The sequence below is a fragment of the Cyrtonyx montezumae genome, unplaced genomic scaffold (genome assembly GCF_038088225.1).
Source record: "Cyrtonyx montezumae isolate F1298 unplaced genomic scaffold, pur_monq_1.0 scaffold_17, whole genome shotgun sequence".
NCBI classification, from domain to species: domain Eukaryota; kingdom Metazoa; phylum Chordata; class Aves; order Galliformes; family Odontophoridae; genus Cyrtonyx; species Cyrtonyx montezumae.
Window position 1 is genome coordinate 21,134,024 of NW_027071903.1, and position 26,269 is coordinate 21,160,292.

The 26,269-nt window shown below is 45.7% G+C and overlaps 1 protein-coding gene across 4 annotated transcripts in view; it reads left to right on the forward strand.

The window, feature by feature from the left end:
• Positions 1-26,269, forward strand: part of MYO9A (myosin IXA) — a 161,961-nt gene that overhangs the window by 24,224 nt on the left and 111,468 nt on the right. For all 4 annotated transcript variants that reach the window (XM_065733665.1, XM_065733666.1, XM_065733667.1 and 1 more), the window contains exon 2: positions 6,965-7,886. In XM_065733665.1, coding sequence (XP_065589737.1) covers positions 7,044-7,886 — 843 coding nt within the window. In that variant the 5' untranslated portion in view covers positions 6,965-7,043. The remainder of the gene's footprint in view (positions 1-6,964; positions 7,887-26,269) is intronic.

A 26,269-nucleotide genomic window follows, 5' to 3' on the forward strand; every position in this document is an offset into this window, starting at 1 on the left:
GGCTGCCAACAAAAGTACAGGTAGCACAGGCACGCTTCTTGAGATGATAGAATCTTTAGAGATGGAAGGGACCCTTAAAGGCCATCTAGTCCAACTCCCCTGGAAAGAACAGGGACGTTCACAGCTCAGTCAGGTGCTCAGAGCCCTGCCCAGCCTGGCCTTGAGCATCTCCAGGGCCAGGGGAAGGAATCCAGTATAAGAAGATACTGTGTTCGTAGTTCATAGTTCTTCAGCACATAACTTTGGGATATTGCGGCTGTGTTAAAGGGGACCATTGGCACACTTCTTTTGATTTTATCCTTTTATGTTTTCTTGGCTGCACTTTCTATGACCCTTTAGATTTTCTGCCTCTGATGACCAGACCCACCCTGTCTTTTCCATTTGTGATCACTCTAATTTAAATTTAGGAGATAAACTGTAGCATTATGCAGATAACCTTCTGTTTTTTAGACTTCTGACTTCCATAAGCTAGGAAGCACTGCAGAAGAAGGGACACAGGTTGCAGCTGGAGGGCAGGGTGCCTGATGCTGGCTCAATCACCAGGCCTCCCTTGTCAGAACAGAGCTTTTAGTGATGATGCTCACATGCTAAGTACCCAGCATTTGGCATCCTTACTTACTCTGATGTGACTTCATAAATGAAGTAGAGGGAGGGGGACACTTTCAGCTTGAAAGTGCTAACTGCTGGGCGTGTGCCATGAAAAAGCAGGTTATTTCAGTGCATGGAGTTTCAGGAGAACTGTAGCATTTCCGGGAACCAGGCTGCAGTGACTCAGTTTAGGAACTGAACGAAGAGGAACAGCCGTGGCCTTCAGTGACATACTTTGCAGCACACTTCTTGCCTCCCAGCATCATGCAGAAAGCCTGTGATGGAAGTGGAGATGGAAATCACTTCTCCCATTCAGTTTCCTCCATCACAAGACCTCAGCATGCCTTCCTGCGGGCCCTTTTTGCTCCGTTTTAGTGGGCCTTCATCTGTGTCTACTGCAGCTTCTCCTGTGAGCGAGGCAGGAACCCTGCAGACAAGAGCTTCATTCACAACGTGGCTGTGATTAATTCCTTGAACACTGATTCATTCTCTGCACAGAAGGTGCTTTGACCTTAAGGGGAAGAGTAAATGATTGTGATATTATTCATGCATTAAGTCAGTTCCCCGTTCTTAGGAACCATTTTCAATGGCCTCTAGGAACTGTTTTGCAACAGTTTTTCCTGTGATTTTATTTTTCCTTTCCATTTTGTCTTAAAAGAAAAAAAAAAACCATCTGCTACAGTCCCAACAGATTTCCACACGGGACATCAGCACGAGGATGGATAATGAGCAGCAGTGTCCTAGTCCTGCTTGGAGTTGCTAGGAGAGGGGCTGCTGAGAGGCATTCATAGCTCTTGGACCACAGGGGAATAGCAAAACCTCAAAATGTAGGGTAATTCCAGGCTTTGGAATCATCTGCTGAGGTATTTGTGTATCCGTGGGCCTCTTAAATAGGAAGAGTTATAAGATTCGAGTACAGTAATCAGAGTGCACCTCAGAAAGAGAAGAAAGACCTGCACTGCACAGCGAGGCAAGTGCTACTGTTGCGGAGAGCATCCATGTGACAAGCTGAAGTGCAAGTCTCAGTGTTTAGGGTTGAGGTGAACAGTCACAATGCTGATAGAAGTGATGAACAAAAGTATAAAAATATGGGAAAACAAGCCTGAGATGATGTCTCTCAATTGTCGAGTCAGTGGGAAAGCCAGCGAGCTTAGGGACAGCTTACAAAGCATTCTTGTCCTATTTCAGGTTACAATTAGCATGGGCAACTGTAAGGCTTTGGCAACTGTTTACATAGTTGTAGCTGTGTATCCACAGCTTCTTGTTTCATGTTCTGGGCATCTTCCTCGGGGACTCTGTGTACTCCTGACCCCAAAGGCGGTGGGGGTGAGCTCTGCTTGCAGAGGTACTTTCACTGCCCCCTCCCCCCCCCCCTCTGGTAAGGGGGGTGCTTAGCACTTACTGAGCACGGTTTCTCCTTTTATTATGACAATAGCAGCCACAGAAGCAGCTTGTGATGTTTATGAGTCTGCCTTAGGTTGCAGGGATCGAGGAGTTACTTTTACAGAGTTGTTTGGGTTTGTTATGGCAGGGGGTGTGAAGGCTCAGCAGTTTCATTAGTGTCCCTGGCATTGTGTGTTGGTTCTTGCTTGACATCTGTCAGTCCAAGTAAGCTCCTCCGGAATGTATCTGAAAGGGCTTTTCTCTGCATACAGAGAATCCTGGAGTGCTGACTTCTTTGGTGTCCGTGTTTGTCGTTCCTTTTGGAGAGCCCCATTTGAGCTGTGGTTACAGGCCAGCGCTGGAGCACTTGGAAATCTCACTTTTCCTGATTGCAAACCCCTGAGGAATGAAACTAATTCTTCTGGATAAAACTCTCTCACCGAGGCCTTGCAGCAGTTTTACTGCAAGGCAGTACCCCATGCAGATATGCTACTTTCAGGTGGCACTGCCCCTTTGCGTGCAGCGTGAGCTTCTTTGGGTTATTCTGAAATGGATGGTTAAGCTATGACATGCCATTTTCTGTCATGAAAAGAGGAAAACCAGGATAAGCAAAGAGAAAGGCTGTTAAAAGAGGAGGATTAGCATTGTACCGATGACTGAATCAATCAGTTCTTAAAACTGCATGCAGTCACTGCATTCTGGAAGACTGAAGCCTTGCGTTTTGTTTATAGATATTTTATCCTCCTCCTGCAAGGAGATGTTTGGCATCTCAGTGGGCTTTTCTGCCTTTCCTGAGTGCTGTAGTTTTGGTGGCATCGGCTGTGACAGATGAATCAGTCTGGTAGCAGCTCACTGTCAAGGGGCTGCTCTGTCTGCCTTCTGTTGCTGCCGAAGCGAAATCGAGAGCTCATATGCCACTAAGTCCAGGTTAAACAGTGCAGCACGTTTCACTTTGGCTGTCTCAGATTAAGTTATCTGCTTGAGGAGTTTCTGCTGCACGCAGTGTGTGTTCTGATGGAGGGATGCAGCGTGAGCAGCCGAGGCTGTACAGTTGTCTGAGGATTAGGAAGGGGAAGCAAGTTTCTCTGTTTTTGTAGTTACTCCTCAATGTTATTGTAAGTGAACTTTGCTTTCAGAACTGCCCCTCTAGCAGCCTCAGCACTGACACTACTCACTTTTCTTTCCAGTCCTCCAGTGTTTGGCAAGCCCTGGCTATGATTTCAAGCTTTCGCTGTCTCGGATTATTTATAGCGGGTACTGATGCTTCCAGTGGACAGCTTATTTTGGCTTTTTGCCACGTGCTGCTTACATTGTCCCTGAAAAGGAAAATACTGAGATATGTCTTTCTGAGCAGAAAAGCAGGAAATGGCAGAACTGAAAGCCTGCACTTGTGCTCTTTGTGGCGATACATAATCACAGAGACTCTAGACTCCTTTTCTCCCCACTTTTTGGTCTTTCACAAAGGTAATGCAACCATTCTCATTCATGTGTTGCTGCTTACAGAATAAAACTTGCTTAAGAATGCACTCTCCAATACAAAAACTCTCCCAGTATACCACTGTATACGTATTTCCTTTAAGAAAGTATGTTTGCTACTGGTGTTTAACTGCCTTTAACTACGTTATGGTCAACTAATTAAACATTGCCTGTAATGTAGATGTACACCACTGCTTACAAGCTGAGCATATTATGAAGGCCTGGTTGACCAGCATAATTTTAATACACTTTTTCTTTCAGCCAGCTGGTCAGCAGGTTATTGTTGCGATGTTTGTGTAGGTAGGATCCTGTGTTCCTAGTAAATATGAGTCTGCTTTGTGATGCAGGAGGGTACAAGGCTTAGTTTGCAGCCTCACACTTGGGAGATCACAGTTTATGTGTTGGATGTAGAGTTATCTTACAGGAAATTGGGTAAAATCAGCACGCAGGGTCACTTTCAGTTAAAATGCCATAAGCTTTCAGAGCCTTTCTTCCCCAGGAATGCCACTATACGTGAGGCTTGTGCAGTTATTTCTAAACTCTAACGCACCCTCCAGGCTTGTCTCCCGTGGCCTCAGCATCCTGTTACTGCATCCTCTGCCCTTGCTGAAACTGGAACAGCTGAAAGGTAGCTCAGTGCTGCAGTCAGGTAACCTTGACATCTGTCACTTACTCGGACGCAGGGGCAGGTATCCTGCTGCAGTAAGGTGTTAGTTTTTTCCATGAGCTTATGTGAATGATCTGCCTGCTTAGATGTGCCCTCAGCTAAGTGTGAACACACTGCAGCTGAGTGCCTTCACCGAGAGCAGCGCATGGAGCAGGTGTCCACGCGTTGCAGAGCGACTCGTGTTTGGTTCTTTTCGTGCCCATATTGAAATTATTTGCATCCAAGCACAGAAGTATTATGAAGTTGGAAAGCCATGTGTAAGCTAGCGCAGCAGCCTGCCCGAGCAGCTTTCACGCGGAGAACTTCTCTCTCCACACTCATTTACCCGTGTCTCGCTGCGGTATTCACTCTGATGTGCTTGTAAAACTTGCTGCCTGTGTGAGGCGTGTAAGATGTGGAGCAGAGCTGGGCTCTTGCGCATCAGCGGCCGGGACACCGCAGGCAATTACCGTCATTAGCGTCTCTCTGACCCAACATAATACTCCAGGACGTGTTTAATGTCATTAAGAGTAAATCATGTAGTGAGCCTTGTGGGGATTTATACGGCTCAAATTAACACCTCTTCACTTTCTCACCTTGCCAAATTTCAGCACTCTCGTTGGAAGCTCCTGGTGTTGCATGCTGCGGGAGGTTGGTGCTCAGCTCTGCCTTCTGGCAAACACAGAGCTGTTTGGGTGCAGGTGAGGTTTGCTGTGCTGCTGTGGCCGTGTGGACTCAGCTTCTATTAGGAAGAAAATTCTGGGGAGAGAGGCAGGCCGCTTTATTGAGCTTGTGAGTATGTAGGGAAAGGAGGAGGCAGCGTGGAAGGTGGTTTTGCTCAAAGCGATTGACTAAAGTACTGTTTGCAGCTCTCACGTGTATCAGCAGCCTTTGATAGGCTCAAATCACTTGAATAAAAATAGCTGTCTCGTGGTAAGCTCTGAAGAAAAGTCTTGATGAGGAATTACTGATCTTAAGTGTTTTTTCCTCCTTAAAGAAAAGCTGATACCGAAGGCTTGGAGCTAGACAAAGAAAGCCCAACACAGCACAGAAGTGACATCATCCCTGCTGCATCTGTGCATATCCTAAACCTATAGGAGAGCAGCTGGAGCACTTCCCAGCGCATAATATATGTCCTGCTACCAAGCCATGCGCCGTGCAGCCAGATGTATTTCACTGTGACATATTAATTTCTCTGCTTCTCATAGCGTGTGGCTAGGGATAATATACCTCATGAAATATGGGAGTGAGGAGCAATACAACAGTACAACAAAAAATAATGCATTTCATTCAAGGATATTGGAAATGTGTGTAATGTGTGTAAGAAATTAAATATCTCAGTCTCCAACGGTGTAGTTCTGAGTACTGATGGTAGTGTTGGGAAAAGCACAAGGGCAGAGTGAGTGTTTGAAATGAGAGCTTTTCCCAATACCTTATACCTGGAGCTCAATTGACCCAGTGTGGGTTGTGAGATTTCTGTTAACCACATTGAGCATCTTTTTGATGCTGTAAGGGAAGGTCAGTGAAAAGCTCAGTGCAAGGTTGGACATCACACAAACCTACATCTGTACAAAATTTCACCTCTCCTTCTTCTCTTCTGTCTTGATAGTGGAATTACATAAAGATCTTTGAGGGGAGTTCTGAGTTTATTGTGGCTTGCTGGAGGGCTGAGGACCACTGGCTCTGGAATGACATTTATTTGGGGCTGATGGTGGGGGGCGCCTTGTCTTCTTGGGGATTAAGTTTGAGAAGTTGTGGGTTTTGAGTTTTGTGGGTTTTAGGCAGTATGAGAAATAAAAAAAGTGACTGCATGCTGTAGTATGTCATATCTGCTGTTAAGGTGGACGTGCTGGGAGAAGGTGGACTTGGTGGATGAAAGAGTGCCACTGCTAGAGCCCTAATGGATTGGAAGAAAAAGGGTTGTATCTACCGCTGTGGGGTAATGGATGTGGGGCCAGGACTGGGTTCCCAGGAAAGATGAGTGGTTGTTTTATCTTAATGCAGAGCAGCTAAAATTTGAGGGTGTCACACATCCTTAAATTACACACTAATTTGGTGATTCTTATTGCAGTCTGGATTTCAGAGCAGCAGTACGTCTGGCTAAAAGAAATCAATAAGGATCCTCATCCTGTTAGTGCTGCAGCAAAGCTTCGGGCTTATCAGCGGTTTCGATTCTTGAATTGGTGCAGGAATTATGTCTGTTTCCAGTCTGAGACATCTTGAACCTTGTGAGAGCTGAGTCACGGCCAGTTTCTGAACTTGTGACTAGGCAAGTCTTTGTTTCAAGAGTCACTTTAAATGCTTGTCTGAGGGGCCTTTGAATTGACAGATAAAGTGTTTTCTGTTCAGTTGAGATGTGCCCTTAAGGTGGCACATTAAAGCTTCTTAAGCTGTCATTTTATGTTCAAGATGTAGGATGAGTTCTCTTAGAGGCTCTAGAAAGTCCATAGTTTCTGTGCAAGGGGAAATCAGCTTTGGGAGAACCAAAGTTGTCCAAAGTCATGGTTGAATGATGCTTAAGTTTGCATGAAACTTTTAAACGTAGAAATAGAAGCACTAACTCTCAGGTAAGCTGTTTGGAAATGGTATTTGATAAAACTGAAGCACCTTTTGGCACGAACATTGTGTCACTGTTGGTTCGGCATGCTGTCTGGTGTGTTGCTCCCGAAGGAATCCTTTCGTGTTGATTTGATTTGCAGTAAAAATGAGAATGGATGGAAAACCAGGAGGGGCTGCAGGCATCTTTGATGCCTCAGGACCAGGGAAAGAGTAGCGAAAGCTTGAGGTGATGTGAGAGGCTCTGTCTGAATGGAGCTGAGGCTGAAGCGGGCAGCTTTTGAGCTTAACCTCTTTATTTTTCTCCATTTTCAGCGTTGCTAGCATGATGACCTGACAACGTACAGGCCAGTCCCAACTATGCAGTGCAGGTACTGATGGGAAAGGATCCAATATGAGTGTGAATGATGTTGGAGGCAGACGACGCTTTGAGGACAGTGAGTACACCTTGCACATCTACCCCGGGAGCATCGCCGAAGGGACAATCTATTGCCCCATCACCGCCCGAAAAACTTCCACTGCTGCCGAGGTGATCGATTCGCTCATCAATAAACTCCAGCTCGAGAAAACAAAATGCTACGTCCTCGCGGAAGTGAAGGAGTTTGGTGGGGAGGAATGGATCCTCAACCCCACCGACTGCCCGGTCCAGCGCATGATGCTGTGGCCTCGCATGGCTCTCGAGAACCGAACAAGCGGCGAGGATTACCGCTTCCTCCTGCGGGAGAAGAACCTCGACGGGTCCATCCACTACGGCAGCCTGCAGTCCTGGCTGCGGGTGACGGAGGAGCGCCGCAGGATGGTGGAGCGGGGCTTCCTGCCCCAGCCGCAGCAGAAGGACTACGATGACTTGTGCGGCCTGCCTGACCTGAACGAGAAAACGCTCCTGGAGAACCTCCGAAACCGCTTTAAGCAAGAGAAAATCTACACCTACGTAGGCAGCATCCTCATAGTTATCAACCCGTTCAAGTTTCTACCTATTTATAACCCTAAGTATGTCAAAATGTACGATAACCATCAGCTGGGCAAGCTGGAGCCCCACATTTACGCCGTGGCAGACGTGGCCTACCACGCCATGCTTCAGCGCAGGAAGAACCAGTGCATCGTGATTTCAGGAGAAAGCGGCTCGGGGAAGACACAGAGCACAAACTTTCTGATTCATCACCTCACTGCCCTCAGCCAGAAGGGATTTGCTAGCGGAGTCGAACAGATTATTCTTGGAGCTGGACCAGTGCTTGAGGTAAGATGGAAATGATAGCAGTGTGGAAAGTTTTTCATGGTGTAAAAAACCCAAGTAGTTGTGGTTTTATTATGAGGTTGTCTGGTAAATGCTGATAATAAAGTGAGTTACAACAGGATGAGCAATAACAGGAGATTGCTTCTCAGCCTGAAGAGTGATTCAAAAAAGAGAAAAGAATCACAGCAAATGGCTTTGACAAGTTCATTACAGCATTTGTTTTCACTTGGGTGTTCCTTCATACCCTTTCATGAATTAACTGTAGCTGTTTTTTCTTTTTTTTTTTTTATGTTGCAGACTGAATTCATGGCACATGGTGTTGTATTTGTGTGTTTTTTTTTCTTTTTTACACTCCACTGAGCTGGAGGATAGATGAAGAGGAATTTTAATAGCTACAAGTTTATTTGCTGGTCATCAGTGCTTAGTTTAGCTTGTATGCCTGGTTATTTCCTGATGACCTTCCTGGCTAGGAAATGAAGCAGATCGAACTGCAATGTTAGCTTCACAGATGCAAAACTCTAAAGGTGGGGATGCAGTAATTTGTTATTTGCTTTGCTTTGGGCCTGTTGTGTAATTTGTTGAAATAGTTTTCCTTAGAATTGTCATTTTTTGTTATTTCTGAGTGAACTTTCATCTGTTTGTTTGGGAGTATCCTAATTCCTGTCTGGTGTCTCGGAATATGTTGGCCGTGCTTCCTGCAGCAGTGCAAGTGTTCTGGCAGCTGCAGGCAGTGATAGCAGCTCTCCCTGTCTGCATACCATTGGTGAGCCTGAGGACTTGGGCTCAGGGCACTGTGGGCTCAGGGAATCCTGGTTGCTGCTCCTTTTGCTTTTGGGGCAGAACTTTGCATTCCTTCTCTCTGGCAGCTGCTCTTCTGTTGTTGCACTTCAGCTGCCTCCAGGTCGCTCTGGGGTTAGGTTAATCCAGAATTTCTTCTGGCCCGCCAGTTCTGCTCAATATAGTCACAAATCAAGCAGCCTTACAGATAAGATGTGCATACCTCTGTTTTTCCTTCGCTTCCTAGAACTGCCTTAAAAACGGATCTTCAAAGAAGGTTGGCTCTCAGGGCTTGTGTTACCTTGAGAACAGTTTGCAGGCTGACCTCTTGATTCCTTGTGGTTGTGGTGGATGCTAAATGTCTGTATCATTTTTCCTCCTTCTTCATTCTTTTCCTTTCCTTCAGAAGCCTCCTTGGATCCTCTTCTGCATATCAAAAACAAAATTGCATTTATTTCAGGCTTGCCTGAAGCGGCAAGTGCACAGTGACAGACCTGTTGGTGCTTCGACTTTGGATTTCAAAATCAGAGCACAGCAAATAAGAGGACTCCTTCCCAGTTTAGCCCCTTGCCTGCTTGCAGAACGCCTCCAAGGGCACAGCCTGTTCCTGGGAATGCCTCTGCAGCCACGCTCACATGGAGGGAGCGGAAGTGTAGTGAGCATAAGGTTTTCTGCAGCTTCACTATTTTCCTGCTTTACCTTCTGGAACAGCCCAGGGCTATTGTTTTGGATCTCTTTTCTTGCAGAAGTCATTACAAGATTCCTGCGTGCCCTGTCCAAGCTGTGCTTTCCAAGGCAAGCTGTTACTGTCATCTGAATGCTGTGATGTCATCCAGGAGCTAAGTGTAGGGGTGCCTAGCTTGATAACAGCAGTAGAGACCAAGCATCTCCTTCTGACATGCATTCGACAGAATTCTGAAGTATTTTCCCTTTCCCTAATATGAAATTCAGTGGGCAAACTGCAAATTTGCAGTGGTGTTTTTTGGAGTGGTTATGCAGGACTGTTGCACTCTGCTGGCTGACCTCAGTCCAATCCCGTCACTTGTGCCTGGTTCTGGCATCGCTGAAATGATGCAACTCTCTGTTCATTTAATGATAAATGGTATTACTTAAATACCACATGTTTTTTAAATAAAGGCAAAGTTTGAGTGGGTTTGAATAGATGATTTTCTATGTGCTTTTCTGTGTTGTTTCCCTTTTCCTTATGTAGCTTATTTACCTATAGAAGATGGCATTTTCAGCAGGGTAGCAGCAAAGTTGGGCTGCCAGAGAGCAGAACTCTTGCCATATTTAGTTCTAATGCTGAACTTCTCAGATGCAGATGTTTTACGTAGCTGTCAGGAATAACTGTGTGCGGTTCTGTTTCCAATACACTTCATGCCATACTTCAGATGAAAACTTCATTATGCTCAGCTTGATGCTCCATCAGGGACGTGGAGTGCATAGCTTCACTGATTAATTACCATATAGATTGTTTCTTTTCATTTAGATGCCAGCCCTGATGTTATTTAAGAAGGCATCAACAAAGGGTGCCGGGCGTCTGTGCGCATGTGGTTTCTATGTATGTCCTTCACTGAAGCACTTTACTCCAAGAATTTGACTTTTTTCTTTTTTTAGAGAGAGAAATAGGCAACATATAGAGCAAGAAATGTTTTCATTTTTATTCTCATTCCAAAGAAGGTTTGCTCTCCAGAGAAGTGTTGCTATTGCAGGACTTTCCAGTTAATGGTGTGTCTAACCTGTAGTCACTCATGGGGCTTTTGTGAAGTAGTTGAACTCTGTGGAATAAACAGCATTTGCCAACTACTCTCCTGTTTACACTGAGCTGCAAAATGAAGACTTCTGTGTGTAGTCGCCACTTTTGTAGCAGTTACCTCCAACTTACATCTGTTCAAACCACTCTGGGCCCCACCGCAGTGATCCGTCCTCAGTCAGATGCAGGGATGGGTTTCTGGAGGTTTTCCTATGCAGTGTTCCTGGTCCTCACGCAGTCACCTTTCAGAGCGTTCAGCCTCTCCTGGTGACATTGTGCACACCGTTAATTCACCAAACCCAAATAGGCACAGCTTCCAGTCCAGATGTAATAGGTCAGAGCTGCTTGGCCAGAACCATTCAAGCCTGGTACAAGAAGCTCCATGTGAAACATTCCTTCAGCACCCACAAATTGTGAGCAAGCCAGGATGTGAGTACTTGGGGAGTAAGTTACTCTGGCTTTCCAGCTCTGAATCAGTAAACTGGAGCTCCAGAGGTCATGCTTTTATCCACAGGGAGATTTTTAATGGTGCGTTATCTCTGCAGTGGGAGAGTTGGTGGGGAAGAGGTTATGGGATGCTCTTTAATTCCCAGATACTTGAGCTAGGGTAATTAACTGAGACTAAGTGATATAAAAGCATGAGCTTGCCCTAGCTCTTTCTCTTTCATCCAAATAAGAGATGAAAATGCCAACCTGAAGGTGAGGTGGGATGCGAGATATGAAGGGGAAGTTAACATTTTAGATAAACACCCGCTGTGCTGTTGTTTTTTAGGCAGGTCATGGTTGTGTTTCGAGACATCCCTGGGTCTTTAAACTTCTGGGGGTGTATCTCTGCAAACTGGTGCAAGATAGTTTTGTAAACAACACATGCTTGTTTGTACAATGGAGAAATGCAAGCTGACATGTTGGACTCTGTGGCGTGCCAATAACTAAGCTCTCAGCATGAAGGTAACAGTGTTGGCAGTCCAAGAAATGCTAAGAGTGTTTGGAATCTTGTATATAGAGTTGTAATGCAGGAGCATTTTCACACTAGCTGTCATTTCGCTCTACCTCTAACTAGTATCAATTTTCAAACCTTGTTTATGGCAGTTGTCTAAGGCACTATTTTTCTTTTAATTAAGGGAGCTAGAGGCATCAAGATATCTTGATATTTTTATGGTTTTACATGTTTTAGAGAAGGAGAGTTCCTGTGTTGCCCAAAGCCACCGGGACCACCACTGTTTCCACCCAGTCATTTTCTTTTCCTCTTGGCATAAATGGAGAAGCAGCAGATTTCCACACATCCCTGACAGGTAGTTGATGTGCCCGGGTCTCAAGGGGTCGGCACTGGGTTGTTAGGCAATCCACAGCGATCCCAACATCTTGGGATCTTGTTTGTCACAAGAAGTACTGCATTGCGAACTACAAAAGCCAGACACGTTTTGTGAGCAGCTGTTTGCATGCATCTTCTGAGCGTCCCAGCGGGGATTTCTCGATTGTTTAAAAATAATAACAAAAAAATGTTTCAGTGATAGGCCAGCAAAAGTTGCTGGCTGTGTGTAGGAGCTGTTGCTGTCATTCACCACTGACAGTCTGTGCCAAAAAAAGACAGACAGAATTGATGGCTTGAGTTGCTTTTGTAAAATAGCTGTTCGCTTTTTGTAGTGGTGCAGAGCTGTGAGCCTTCCGAGTAGGTGCAGATTTGTGCTGAGATCTTAGGAACAGCACTGCAGTCATCTCTTTTTAATTGTAATGTGACTGGATTTTAAACTTGTGGAGCAGTGTTGTTACGCCACCAGCGTGCGTCCTGGTCGTGCGTGGAAGTTAGGGCTTCGCTCTTGCAGCCTGGAAGCTGAACAGCCTTCCTTTTTCGTTCTCATTGTATTGTTGGAGGTGTATGTAAGCAGCAGTTAAAAGCTATTTAATTTTAGTGTATGGAGGTTGGCCCCAGCCAGGAGCAGGCTGCTCCCCTCCTTGCCTGAGCCGGGAGCTGCCGGCAGCAGCTGGCCATGGCTAGGTGCGAGCACTGCTCCCCTGCCAGAGCTGCAGCCAGCGCTTCCGAATGTGTCCAGAGCTGAACAAAGAGCTATTGAGTGGAGCAAAAAATCCATTGAACTCCAAGACCGTTGGGATGCCCGAGTAGTGCTGGATGTGGAGGAGCTGCCATCAGCAGAAGCTACCAATGCGTAGCTGGGTGAGGAGCTGCATCCTGAGCTGCTCCTCCAGGGTTGTGCAGAGCCAGCTCTGTCAGCAGCATCTTTTCTTGCAGAAAAAAGAAATGAGATCACCTAGCTCAGTACCCCAGGTCCGATTTTTAGTGTGCTGTTTTTAAGTTACGAGGTTGTACCACATGCCCAACAGCTTTCCTATCTTAAAAATAGCTTTGTATGAATGGGAGAGGCAAAGTGTTGTTTCTTTGCTCACTTTTTATCATTTCTAACCTGGAATATGTCCGATTCTGATTGCTCCCATGTGCTGTGAGTTGGGCATGGGCACTTCACGTGGAAGCCAGGATGGGAGCGTTAAGTTCTGCTCTTCCAATGCATGGGGCAGCCCGAGGGGGCCTGGCACAGATCACCCAGATGGTGTCTAACACGAGAAGAGTTTGTGCGGGCCTCTGGCGGCGGCAGCAGCACAAAGGAGGCACACAGCAGTGCCCCTGCACTGAATGCTTTCCACCAGTGCTTCCCAAATGTGGTATTCTGCAGTTTATGCCTCTGTATCAGTGTGGCATTCATCTGCTTCTCCAGTTTTGAATTACTCAGTCTTTTTTCTTTAGGGTCTGTGGGATATCCAGACTGACTGCATCAATGATGGAGTTCAACTTTTTTTTTCTGCATTTTCTGCCATTGTCATCAAATATTTCATTACCCCCCTAAAATTTGAAAGTCTATTATTATTGCTTTGTTTTACCATTCATTCTCAATCATCGTCTTCCGTGTTTATCCTCAGCTTTTTTCCATTCTTTCAGAGTTCCACTTTTTTCCTCCAGTGACGTCCGTAACCCCGAGTGTCCCTGCTGGGGCTGTGTGCTCGTGCTTACATGCAACCGTAGTGAATCCAGGCAGCCTTTAAGATCAGAACTCTTACTTTGTTGCCACCCTCTGTGTTACTTTGTGGTGGTATTTTGGGGCGTGATGGATACACTATGGGAAGGGAGGCACGCTGCTTGTGTTTGGCTTACAGCTGCATTTCTCCCAGCTAAGCTGAGCCACAAGGGGGTTCTATTTTCAGGCTTGCAGCAATTTCATAAAAAGAAGAGTAGGCTTCAATTTTTGTGATTCTGAACCCTAATGACAACCAGGGGTAAAGGCAGAATAGGGAAAGAGATTTGCAGTATTGCTCAAGAGTTGAAATTGTGTTCAAAACTGAACATCATACAAGCAGAAGTAGGATGGATTTCAGTTACGGAGAGACATTATTTATGGCTGTGAAGGTAAAGTATATCAGTTGGCTTCATTACAAAAGGTACCAAGAAGCCAAATAATCCACAACTACTGCTAAAAGAAATAGGAGTTTGGGTAATCATAATTAATTCTCTTTTTTGTTTGTTTGTTTTTAAGTCAATATTGAATATATTTAGTATAAATCCAGCGAGTGTCCAAAATAAAACAACAAAACCTGACTTTTTTTTGCTGACGTTTTCTTGATCTGTAGTACTGTCAGGTTTGGTGGATGAGAACAAGAAGAGAGAAATGTGATTCCTGTGCAGCACTCGTGGTAGGGATCGAGAGGCACAGGTGGCCACCACGTAGGCAGGTTTACTTAGTTACAAAGTCTTGGGCAAGAGACTTGTGAGTAATGTCAAATGAGAAGGAAAGCTGGTGAATCTCATGTCTGAGATGAGGGCAAAGTGTCAGAGGCTCCGTCTGCCTCATAGCTGAGGGCTGGCTTAGAAATGCGTCTGGGAGTGTTTGAGGAAGGGGTGATGCTGCGTGCTGGCTGGGATAGTGAGGGCAAGGCTTGCACATGGCACAGCCTCTGGCTTCCAATAGCACTGAATATGACAGTGACTCTTGCAGTGTCAGCGATGCCATGACTTGTCCTGTAAAGCTTCACCAAGATGGAAGGAAAGGATATAGTTTTTGTGTCACTTTTTGGTTATGACTTTTTTTGGTGGTGATGATTCAGAGGCAGTCAGCAGAGCCACTGCATCCCTCTGCTTCTCTCTGATCAAGGGAGAGATTGAACTTATTTTAATTAAATACAAAATTAGTTTCTCTTTGGAAGAATTACTGTTTCCTTCATATTTAGAGTTAGGAAACTCAGACTGACAGGGACAGGTACTGGGGGCAGTGCTGCGTCCCTTCTGGATGAACATTAGGGATCATCTGTGGGTTTTCTTCCTATAGCTTCCAAATTTCACTGTGAAACTACTGAACTAATGTGTTGCATTTACATAGCTTAGTGAAGGAGATCTTGGTACTGCAGAAAATGATCCTGAAGAGCAGAAATTGTTTACAGAATGTAGATGAAAACAGGAAAGGGCATCCATTGCTGTCAGTGCCAGGTTGTTAGTGACAGATAATATAACAAAGCATTTCTTGCACCTCTGGATAGAGCAGAGCAAGCCTTGTTTCACTGAAAGCCTGTGCTTGCTGAGTGCTGCATCCCAATGCCTCTGCCTCTCTCTGCCCTTTGCGTGCACGGCAAGCTTTGCATTCCCGGTTCCCAGACTGTACAAATCTTCCTCTGGACTGCAAATGCTCCTCACCCTGCAAATCAGAACTGTGCTCTGAAATGAGCACAGTGAGGCTTCTTAGAAGGCATTGTTCAGGGCAGAGATAGGAATCAGCTGCTGGTAGGTGGAGTGGGCCGTCTGGTGAAGCTGGGGAAGATTTGGGCTGCCTCCCCAGAGCAGGAAATTAAATGTCCCTCTGTGCGAGGCTCATATCCACTGCTTAATTGAAAATAAACTTTGTGAGCTTTGGAAATAGGACTTTGCAGTTTAGTTTAAGGCACAGAAAAAGTGAGGGTACGTTCTGGTGAGTAGTGTCCTCAGTACTGAAGTAACTTGATTGTTTGCAGAACCAGAGTAGCACTGCTGGTGTCTGGGCCCAGCTGTGCTGCAGCAGCAGCGAGCATGAGAGCAATCTGTGAAATCGCTGGCAGCAGAAAGTGACGGCCATGTAAAGCATGAAGTGGATATTTACCTCCTTGGATTAATCAAACTTTGTATTTCACAAGAGTATCTTTTTGTTCTCACTGCACTTCATTTCCTCATTGCCTCGGCTCTAGCTCCAGTGATGCTAAAAGAGGAATGTTTCTGAATTATCTGCCTGAACTCTGCATTTGTGGGCCAGAGTTTTCTTGGTATTTGGAGGCCTCTGGGATAGAGGTAAACTTGCCAGCAGTTCATAAATTTTAGCCAGGCTTTTTACCTTAGTCAGGAAATTCATGTTTGAACTTTATTAAGGGGCTTAAGCTGGGATTCGCGGTGATCTAATCCCAGCGTGCTGCCAAACTCAACGTGCAGCTTTTGCATTTGGTTGCTCTTTTTGTTTCAGCAGCGGTGCCTCGGCTCCCTCCCATCTCCATCCTGTCCTTCTCAGAGCTCTCAGTCAGCCATGGATCAGCCCCACAAAATGCAACGCACCGGTGTGCTGCAAAGCCTACCTTCCAAGGAGAAGCACACTGCAGAAAGGTTTCTCCTCCTCTGTATCTCTGCTCCAGGGTGTTGATATGTCGCAGTATTGAGGGACTGGGCTGCTGAACATGGGTTTGCTTCAGAGGTGTCATGCAGGAGGCCAGAACGATTAATCAATTAAAACCCAGCATAGTTTGCTGGGTTGTGGTTTGGCATCCTCCTTGTGAAAAGCATGATTTGAACTTAATTCTCAGGCTGCAGAGGAATGCATACAATAGCAAAAAAAAAAAAAAAAAACAACAAACACCAAAACCCTTTACTCATGTTATGGAAAAGCTCATCCGTCTATGACAGATACCTGAAATATTTTGGAGAATAGTTAGCAATGAAAATGGTCAGCTATTGCAAATCTCACGTCTGTTAATGGAAAGGTGAGGTGCTGCTGCTGGATTGCTGTGGTCCTGGTGAACACCTGACTATGTTCACGGGTTCACAGCTTATGATGAGGAACGGAACTGGATTGTGAGCAGTAGTTCAATGTAGGGAGAATTTTAAGTACCCCATCTGTTTGGAAGAAATGGGTGAATCGCCCGCAATGAGAGCTCCACGTTTGCTTGGTGACTTGTGGTTACTGTTGTGGCTCTGAGTGTAGCTGGCTGCATATGGGTTGCCTGTATGCAAATGTGGATTGGCCACTGATTTCCATGCTGGTCTAGCTTGACAAGGCTTGTTGCCACATCGGCCTTTTTCTGCAGATTGAAGAAGCTGGGCCTGCACTCTGAATTGCAGCTTCTATAATGGCTATCGTACAGTTGATTAAAGAGCTCTATTGCCAGAAGCATTGGATGAGAAGACCTTGAGCAAAGGCATTGGCAAAGCTTGCAGGAGGGTTAGAAAACAATGTGTTTCTTGAGAATTATGCCTTTAAATCCAGTGAGGTCGGATCATCTGCTGTTTTGCCCTTGTGCATAGCAGATACTTTGCAAATAGCTCATCCATTCCTCTCACTCCTGTTTTTTTACATCATGAAGTTCCATTTCTGATGCAAACGGTGTAAATAAAACTAGTATTCCCAGGAGCACTCATGGGGTGATACTTCCTGAATTGCTTGATGTGCACAACCTCCTTTTTTCATCTTGTAAGTACGGCAAGTGGACATCCAAGAGCCAGTAAGCCTGCATTAATATTGGGCTTGGTCTGCTTCAAAAGGGATTATAGACCATAATATTGGCATTAATGCTGCAAAATCTGAGTGAGGCTTTTGAAAATGCTTATGCAGCACAAAGAAACTTTGCTGGAGCCATTTAACTCGCGTGCTGCTTTCTCCTCTCCTCAGCTACAGAGGAGAAAATTGAGCTTTCCAGAATTACATCACAATTACGATATTTGTAATAATAGAGATGCAATATAAATAGCGTTATGGCTACAGTGAAATATGGGGGTAATGAATGGGTGGGCCTTGCTCGTTGCTGTCTTGGTTTTTCCTTCTGGCTCGTGCAGCCGCTCCCTCTATGGGACATCTGGTTTTCATCTGGTACAGGAAAGCTAAATAATTTCAATAAAGCTGAGAGAAAACGTAATGATTTGGGTGTGTGGGGGGAAGTTCCTATTGATGTTTGCCCGTTTTTCAAGCTGGGCTATTAATTAAACTTATCAGCCTGGGTTATTGACAGGGTGGACACGTACTTGGATGAGTGACCGCGTGTGCTGATGGAGCACACGATTACAGTGTAAGGAGGTCACAGCTCTGGGGTTTTCTGATATTGGCACACGCGAGGGTGTGAAAGGATACATAACCAGAACTGGGATTGTGCTGAGCTTTGGGAAACCACCACCGGTCAGTTCAGCTGAGCAGTAGTGCTCAGTCACCACGCTGCGCGTCACCGCGGCGTTATTACGCTGGGAGTGTCCACACTTGTCAAAGAGTGAACCACTCAAACATACCTGCAGGACATGAGCCTGGAGTTTTATGGTAGAATGCAAAACACACTGTGTTTTCTCTGCATCTCTGCTTCTGAGTTGGCAAGGTTGTCATTCAGGATAACTTTAAAACGCTGAGATAACATAGATCAGCGTCTGCTTCATCTCTACAGCATTAGCAGACCCCTGTGACCAAATTTTCCAATTGCACTTCATTGATCGTTGGGCTTTTAAAGAGCTCCATGAGCTATTAGCGAGAGCTCTGCTGTGTGAGAATGCAGTGTCTGTGGTGCTCCGAGCGATGCCCACCCGAGCACTTGTGTACTCTAGGAATCTTTAGTCTTTTTTTCCCCATCGTTGAGGCTGCAAAGCTCTTGTGGAGTGATGAGATCAGTTGTTTCTGCCCTTGCTGTTCCTTGTTGCTGGGCAAGCTTCATTAAGGTAGATTCATAAATAAGCAGAATCACTTAGATTCATACATAAGCAAAATATTTCAAGTTTTCTGCGTTAATTCTGTCTGGTAGGAAAATGCTCCAGCAGCGTGTGAAGCTTTCAGAGTAATGAGGCTGCCCTAACTATCAGCTCTGATGGTAGAAGGGATCCGTGGGAGCCGTGTTCAAGTCTGCAGGAGTCATAGGTCTGCACTTGGACTTCAGGGGTTGTAATTTTTAAATTGCTTTATGGTTATGATCTTGAAGGATCTTAAGCAGTAATTTTTCTTAAGAGTTTAATTAAGTTGCTAGCTTTCAATTGGAAATTCAAGTAGTAAAATGGGCCTTAATTTAGAATTAAGTTGCATACACTGAGAGAAAACTGCATTTCTACCCTAAGGTTTGCTTTGACCTCGTCCTGAGGTAGGCAGCTCCACGCATCCTTTTGCTGAGGCACTACCAAAAGCAGCACTTCTTCAGGAAGGGATGCGTGGATGGGTGGGTGCTGGCAACCACTGTGATGCTTTACGCCCAATAAATGACAGAAATGTTTTCTTCTTGGGTTCAGTTTTGTTCCTTTTGGCTGAATTGCACGGCAGCCCGGACCCCTTCGATTATGGTCTAGGTTAGGAGGGTATAAGGAGTTCACACTTGGGTGGGTTGATGCAGATGTCAATATCTGCTTCTGCCTGTTACAGGGGATGTTGATGTATTTGTGCTTAGGTGTTCCCCAAGCCACTTAAATATGCAGTAGCTTATAAATTCATTCATAAATGTGATATCCTATGTAGATACCTTCTTTTTACTTTTGGCAGGGATTCCCTAGTGAGCTGAGAAAACACATAGTGTGGGGTTGCTTGTGTGAATTCACCTGCCCAACCATCACCTCTCGAGGAAAGGGCTTTCTGAGCAGAGATGTCTGTGTTCAGTGCTTTGAGAGGGACAGAGGCAAGTAGCATGGGGAAAAGATTAAAGTTACAAAGAAGAAAAGCAAGCAAAGCAACAACTCCGAAACATGGCATGTCACTACATCTTTCACATTTGAGAAAATAATTGGGGTGTATTTGGTGTCCTCAGATGCTTGGCAGTGTTACTGCTGAGAGCCCTTGGCGCCCTGTTGGCCTTCCTCGTCTTGTGGTGGCATGGTCTGACCACTTAGGTTTGAAAGCACTGGGTTTAATGCTCCTTCATTTCTTGCAGTGTTTCCATGTACTTTGCTTTCAGGCCCATTTGAGATTTTGACCCCCAGGTGCAGGGCACAGTGGTGCATGGATGCGATTCTCTTTTGGTGATGTTATTGCTCAGCACTTCCTACATTCAGACCATGTTTTGAGCTACCTGCAGCCCTTCAGCATTCATTCCATCCTTTTTCCCCTTCTTTGTACTATCCCTGTCACCGTGGGAATTTTTCCACCCTTTGTTTCAAGTTCCACCTCCGTTTTAATTGTTACATCAACTTTAAGCCAGACAGCTGATGAATTGTCAGTAGATCCTGTGTGCCTGGATGGCATTCAAAGGGTCAGACAGGGAAGAAACAGCAGAGAAAGGGTCTGCTGGAGTAAAAGCCTTGTGGATCGGATGCCAGGGGCCAAATGACCAAAGCATTCCTGAAGCTGAAAGCAGGCCAGCTCGAGGTAGGACAATCGTGCTGTGTTCTGCCCGGTGGGCATAAACAAGAGGAGGAAGGCTGAGCTGTGCCCACTTAACAGAAAGAAAGGTTTCTTTCTGTGCTTTTCCTTTCTGTCAGTTTTCAGCTTTCTTTGCCGTTCCTCTTCCTCTCCAACTGCGGGCAGATCCGTGCCGAGAAGAAATGCTGTTTTTGCATGAGTTTAATTTTTTGATATAGAATTTTGCTTGCTGATTAAAATCAATAAAGAAATGCTTTTAATACACTGTCTTCAAAGACAAAAGATGCAAGCGAGCCCCCATTAGCTCCCACTAATGGTGTTTTTGTTTTGTAAAGCTGAAGCAGCGTTCCCATCATTCCCATTGAGTGCCATCCCTTCCTTTCCTTGCAAATACGTTTTGTAGTTCATTTTTCACCAAGTAAGCATAATTAACCGTGGCCCACTCATTATTTCAACGTGGTATGTATGTGCTATGTAGCCGCCCACTTCCAAATAACAGAAGAAAATGTGATTTTATGTAGGGTGTAAATGGCTCACTTGGAGCTTAGTACAGGGAGTGCTGATTTTTGCCATTCCTGTGCTCCACTGGCCAAGGTCCTTTCCTCCAGTTGGGTTCCACAGGTGTATCTCTTACTACACGAAGGAAAAAGTACTCTGAATGTGCACAGGAGCATTGAGGTTTGCTGCAGACTGACAGAAAGCACACATACCCAACAACTTGCTCAGTTTTCCAGCTTATTCCAGTGGCAGGCAATGCTATTTTTGCTGTAGAGTTGTCCTTGTCTGTGTCTCACCCCATCCCAGCTATTGCAGCACCTATATCAGGCTGTGATTTCCATTGCTTTCAATAGGCCTTGCTGCTGGAGAATTGCTCCAGTGCTTCCCTGCACTGTAGTGTTTCTTCAGAACTTGAAAGAGGAACACTGGTGCATATGGGAGCATGTATGTATCAGGCAGCATGATGGCAGTTAAACAAAGCGTATTACACGAACTCTGCATACAGCATCTGTGTGCTGCAAGCCACGACCTGGGGAGAATGGAGGATTTTGTGTAATGGAGGAATGTGTACCCATGTGAAGCCTTTGTAACAAGCGTTGCTTATTTGCCCAGAATTTTTTGGAAGACAGTTTCTGCTATGAATGTTGGTAAAGACAAGCAGCATCCCCATGAATTTTCCAGTGCATCTTCAATTTTTGTGCTAGCAGGCAGTATTGCAGCACAGAGTACGAGCGCATGGCTCCCAGTGCAGCCAACAGCACCGTCAGTCATCCCGAGCAAGTCGTGGTCTGTCCATAATACTCAGTTTTCTGAGGATCTCGTGGTCCCCAGTACAAACCATTCTGTATGAAGACTTGAGAGACTGCAAAGCTACATGCTTTTAAATGCCTTCAGAGACTTCATTTACGCTGCAGTTTTTAGGTATCCTCGAGGACGTGGTGTGCTCCTCCCAGCTCCCTGCAGATGGGGGTCATTTAGTTTGTGTAGTAACAGGAACTTTGCAGCTGGGAGCGTCTTCCTTTGCTTTGAAATTTGGGAAGTGCTTCCAGCGTGAGGACAGAGATCCCAGAAGTATGGTCGATGGCTCACAGAAGGAGCTCTAAATGATGAGACCATGCTGCTTCACCTTGGTGTAGGCTCTGATAACTGTAAGCTTGGGATCTGGAGTGTTGGAAGTGATGTTAGCACTCAGCTCTTAGCAAAGGCTAGCTAAGAAAATAGTGGGTGATAGAAAAATATCAGCATTATTTTAGCATTTGTTGCATGCTGCATAGCTCACTGCCACAAAGCTGGAGTGCAGAATCTCACCACGCTTCCTTTAGCTTGATTCATTCAGGGCTCTCCTTTTTTAAATTCAGAAACACAGGCTTTGGAGGTGTTATCCAGTGAGAGCTGCTGCTCCATTTTGAGGCGTTGCAGACTGCAGCCTGTGCCCACAGTGTGCCCCAGGGCATCACTGCTCTGCGCTGCACCACAGCTGCTCCTGCCTCTGCAGATCACCAGCCGTGCAGGGTCAGTCCTACCCTGTGCTCATCAACTTTTCCTTTTTTATAGAAAGTATCTCCATCACAGTCTCAAAAATACTGCAGCTGGAAAATGGAAATGCCTTTTAAGGTTTTCCTTTACTTAACACCTGAAAATGTGTTTTTAAGCAGTTGCGTGCTCTGATCAGACAAACAAGCTGTTCAGCTTTGGTCAATAAAAACATATTGATCTCTGAGCTTCCATAGCCAGTGCCAGCCTTGGTTTTCCCAGTGTTATTTTCTAGTAAATAAATACTCCAGCTGCAGATGAACCAGTTGTAACTTTTTCTGTAGCACATTAAAGGTTGCAGTCCATCGCAGATGCTGCAGGGAAAGAAAAGGTATTTCTGCTGCTGGATGGGGAGTTGGGAGCTGCCTCCAGCCCAAGGGTGCTGCAGTCGATGGGGAGCACCATCCCCCTGCTTGCTGCCATGTGAACAGGTAGTCCTCCTGGGCAAGGTACATTGAATTAATGGCACAAACACTCTTGAAAGTTTGGGATCTCCATGGGCAGTCACAGCTCATTTCTGTAAGCCACCAGAATATCAGGGAAAGGGTGGAGACTTGCACCTCCATGTTCCACCTCATTTTTCCTTATGCAATCTGATTTTACAGGGCTTCATGTGCTTTTTTTTTTTATCGTGTTGACTCAACAGCAGAGCTCTGACAGTTTTTTATTGTACTATGTGTATTATTTTGGTCTGAACTAGCAAAAAGTAGCTGAGATCCAGAAGGAAGGATAACGCGCGCAGAAGCCAAGCTGCGTTTCGGATTACAGTGGTATGTTTTTGTTGCTGCTAACGTGTTTTTGTTTTTATTCATTACACATATTTCTCCTGGGAAAATCACGAAACTATGTGTGTAAAATATACATCGTGACCCCGTGGCTCTGCTAAGAGCTTCCAGATGGAAGGCTTGACAGTGGGGACGCTTTCTCAGTTTGTGCCACTGATTTTGGTGACAGACTACAGGAAAACTTTTGTCAAGGCCGGAGCGGGGAGTGCTTCAGTTTCTAGTGCTGTCAGGGCTGTCCAAGTATGCAGTGGGAAGCTGAAACTTGCTTCTGAATGTTTATGGCCCTCACAGAATCATTACTTGACACAGGGGAAAGCATAGGGGGAAACGTGGAGAGGCCTCCTCTGGAGCTGGCGGATGGCCAAGGGGCTCGTGCGTGCCCAATCCTGATAGTGGGGGCTGTGGACGGGGAGAAGTGGATGGGGCTCTAGCTTGCATAAAAGTAGTTGTGAGATTTAGGACTTGTGTTTCCATTCTTGTGTAACTCCACCAGTGAGGGTGGCTTCAGCACAGCGTGCGTCATCTTGCCCTCAGCTCAGGGAAGTGAGCTGCTGCATTGTTTGCTCTTCTGCTCTTTCCCTTAATGGCCTTCGTAAAGCAAGTCAGCTGCTGTCCTGACACACACTGGTGCTGCTGCTTGTCATTACAGAGAAGTTTCAGTTGTAGAATCCGCTGCTTGCGATGCACTGCTGTGCTTAACCTTGCTCTGATTGTGCAAGGTGCGGAAATCATGGTGCAACCTGACAGTGCCATACGTAACACAGCACAAGGTGGTGGGACTGGATGATCTTGTAGGTCTTTTCCAACCTTGGTGATTCTGTGATTCTACAGCGTATTAGGCACTCACTTCAAGCATACACTAAGGGTTTTTGTCTGTTGCATGCTGCTTTGTTTCTTCTGTTGTTCCGATTTATTAGTATGGTTGGACTTGATGATCTGGGAGGTCTTTCCAACCTGAATGATTCAATGATTCTGATTGGGATACTCGCATTTTGTGCTGGGGGAGGGCATAGTCTGAACACCGTGACTCATTTTATTTATTTTCTGCGATGGCTTTCTGTCTCCATTCACATAAAGGTTCCCGTGACGCTCCCGTTAAAGTCATTTTGTTGCACTGCAGTGGATGCGTGGTCATTCCTTGATCCTTTTCTTAATTGCTCATCTAGAAAAGAAGGAATATGCTGCCAAAGTTGGAGTGTTTGCCACTAGTGATGGCATTAAATCAGATTTCTTACGTAGCTGATGAAGCCCCTGCATCAGCAGAGCTTGAAATCTCTCCTCAGACTGCACTGAAGTGATTCCTATTTAGAGCATCTAACTGTGTTCAGTGGTTGGAACTTCTGTTATTCAATTACATTGACACCAAAAGCTTCTCCAGCAGAGTGCTTTCATGTTTAAACTAGTCTTCCCTTGTTTTGATTCAGGACTGTGAATGGCAGGAGCATACATATCAGTGGTCCTATAGTGGCCTTGTCTCCCCGCAGGTCCTTCCTGTCCCAGGGAGCCCAAAACTGATCACAGGTCTGGTGCCTTGAGGTTCACAGGCTCCTGTAACCAAGGAAGGAGCCAGCTCTCTCCCTGCAGCAGGGAGCTGGTGGATCTGATGGCTGGCAGGGAGTTGTGCTCTTTGTTTCTTTTTCCTGCATCGGTCTTGCTGTGTGGCAAGGAGGGAAAATGTATTTTCTCATTATAGACTTAAGCTGCTGTGGCGCCTCTGGGGCTCTGTGCTGGTAGCTCTGCTCAGTGCTGCAGGTCTGTTCTTTGCAAGTGCTCTGCCCAGGCATTGCAGCACACGCACTATAAATATCTGGTGGTTTGTGCTGTTACTGTAAGAGCATAAATGGTTTCATTAGGCCTTGTGAAACGTCGAGCCACAATGAGGAGAATTAGAGTGAGGTGTCAGCACCTGACCTGGTTTTATCTACTGCAAACCAGGCACTCGGAGCTGTTGTTGGCCATGCTGATAGGCACCTTGCAAGATGGACATATAATAAACACAGATCCTAATTAACTTTGCAGGAATGCAAATTGTGTCTCGTTCTTGTTGGTGCTTAGTTAAGCACCCTGCTCTCTGCTGCACAGAGGTTACAGAAGCTGAATGTGGGGAGTGCCCTACGTGTTGGGGTCAATGAGAAGGAGTTTGGGGAAGCTCTAACTCCTGCCATCCAGGTGCATTTTAGGTGTGGAAATGATCATGTTACGGTCATGTTTCGGTGTATATTTTGTTAAAGGTAGGTTCCTGGCAGGTTGAATACTGTGAAATCGGTTGCAGGTGGAACAAAACCCAGCAAAATTCATCTCTAACATCCACCTCGTGCCTTGAGATACAGCAAGCTTAAAAGGCCACGGATGCTCTGTGTGGAGGTCACAGAAAGACATGAGCATTACCAGCATGATGAAATGCAAAGGTGCTGTTGTTTTCCTATGGGCTGTACTTTCCTGCCTAGAAGAAAAACATGTCGTTTGGCTTTAAAAAGGGAACTTTCTACTATTAATCATTTTCTGTGATGGTGTGCTTGTTTTGTTGTGCTCCATAGCTACTGTTAACAGGTCAGCAAACCCAATGTTAATTGTTATTTTTTGATCATAGGTGGAGCCTTTGTCCTGTCAGGATTTTTAATTGGGTTTTATGGATGTAAATTCAGGATCTCTTTGGAGTCCGTCTCCCTGGCATTTATGCTGATTGTGTCCTGTCCACCTCCTTCTGGCCCTGGCCTTTGTTGCAGCTTTTTGATGGCAAATAGACTTGTGCAATTTCATCTTTCTGTTCTTCTTTCTTTCTTCATGAATTCCCGCACCAGTCTTGCAGTATTTGCAGCATTGCTTGTGTCAGGAGTTCCCAGCAGCACAGAGAATGTGGCTGCTAGCAGTCTTTGGCTGCTATTGAGCGATTTCTCCTCTGTAGCCTGAGTGCAGGTGACTTCAACCTCCAGGCTTGCTGCCAGCCCCTGGGTGGTGGTTTTCCTAGATGCAAGGATTAGAAAATAAATTTATTTGAGGGAAGTCACGGAGATGATCCTTGCTGCAGTTGTAATTGCCGTTCCAGATTGCATTGTTGTTGAGTCCTGAATGACGAGACTGAAAGTGCTGGCCTCATCAGGAGAGGAAGAAGGTGAGCTCCTCAGCCACAAGAACACTAGCTTTTATTTTTCCTGCCTCCTGGGCCCCATGAATGAGCATGAACCGAGCATTCCTGAAGGCGATGGAGCAGATGACGGCTGAACTAGGAGGTGTTAAGATTCAGTCGGAGGCAGTTGCACAGTTTTGGGAACACAGCTCATTTCTGAGCCTTCGTTGCTGACAATATCACCTGGAGAGTTAGCTTGTGGTGCAAATGCTTAGCTTCCACCATAGGCATCTCTTTGTATGGAAGTGGTGTAGGAGGCACCGGCCACGGGCCTGCCTTTGCCGAGCCGTTGAATGGGCAGGCGGGTGCTCAGCTCACACACAGGAGCGCATTGAGCTCGTTTCCTTCCAGGCCTTGAGCCCCAGCCA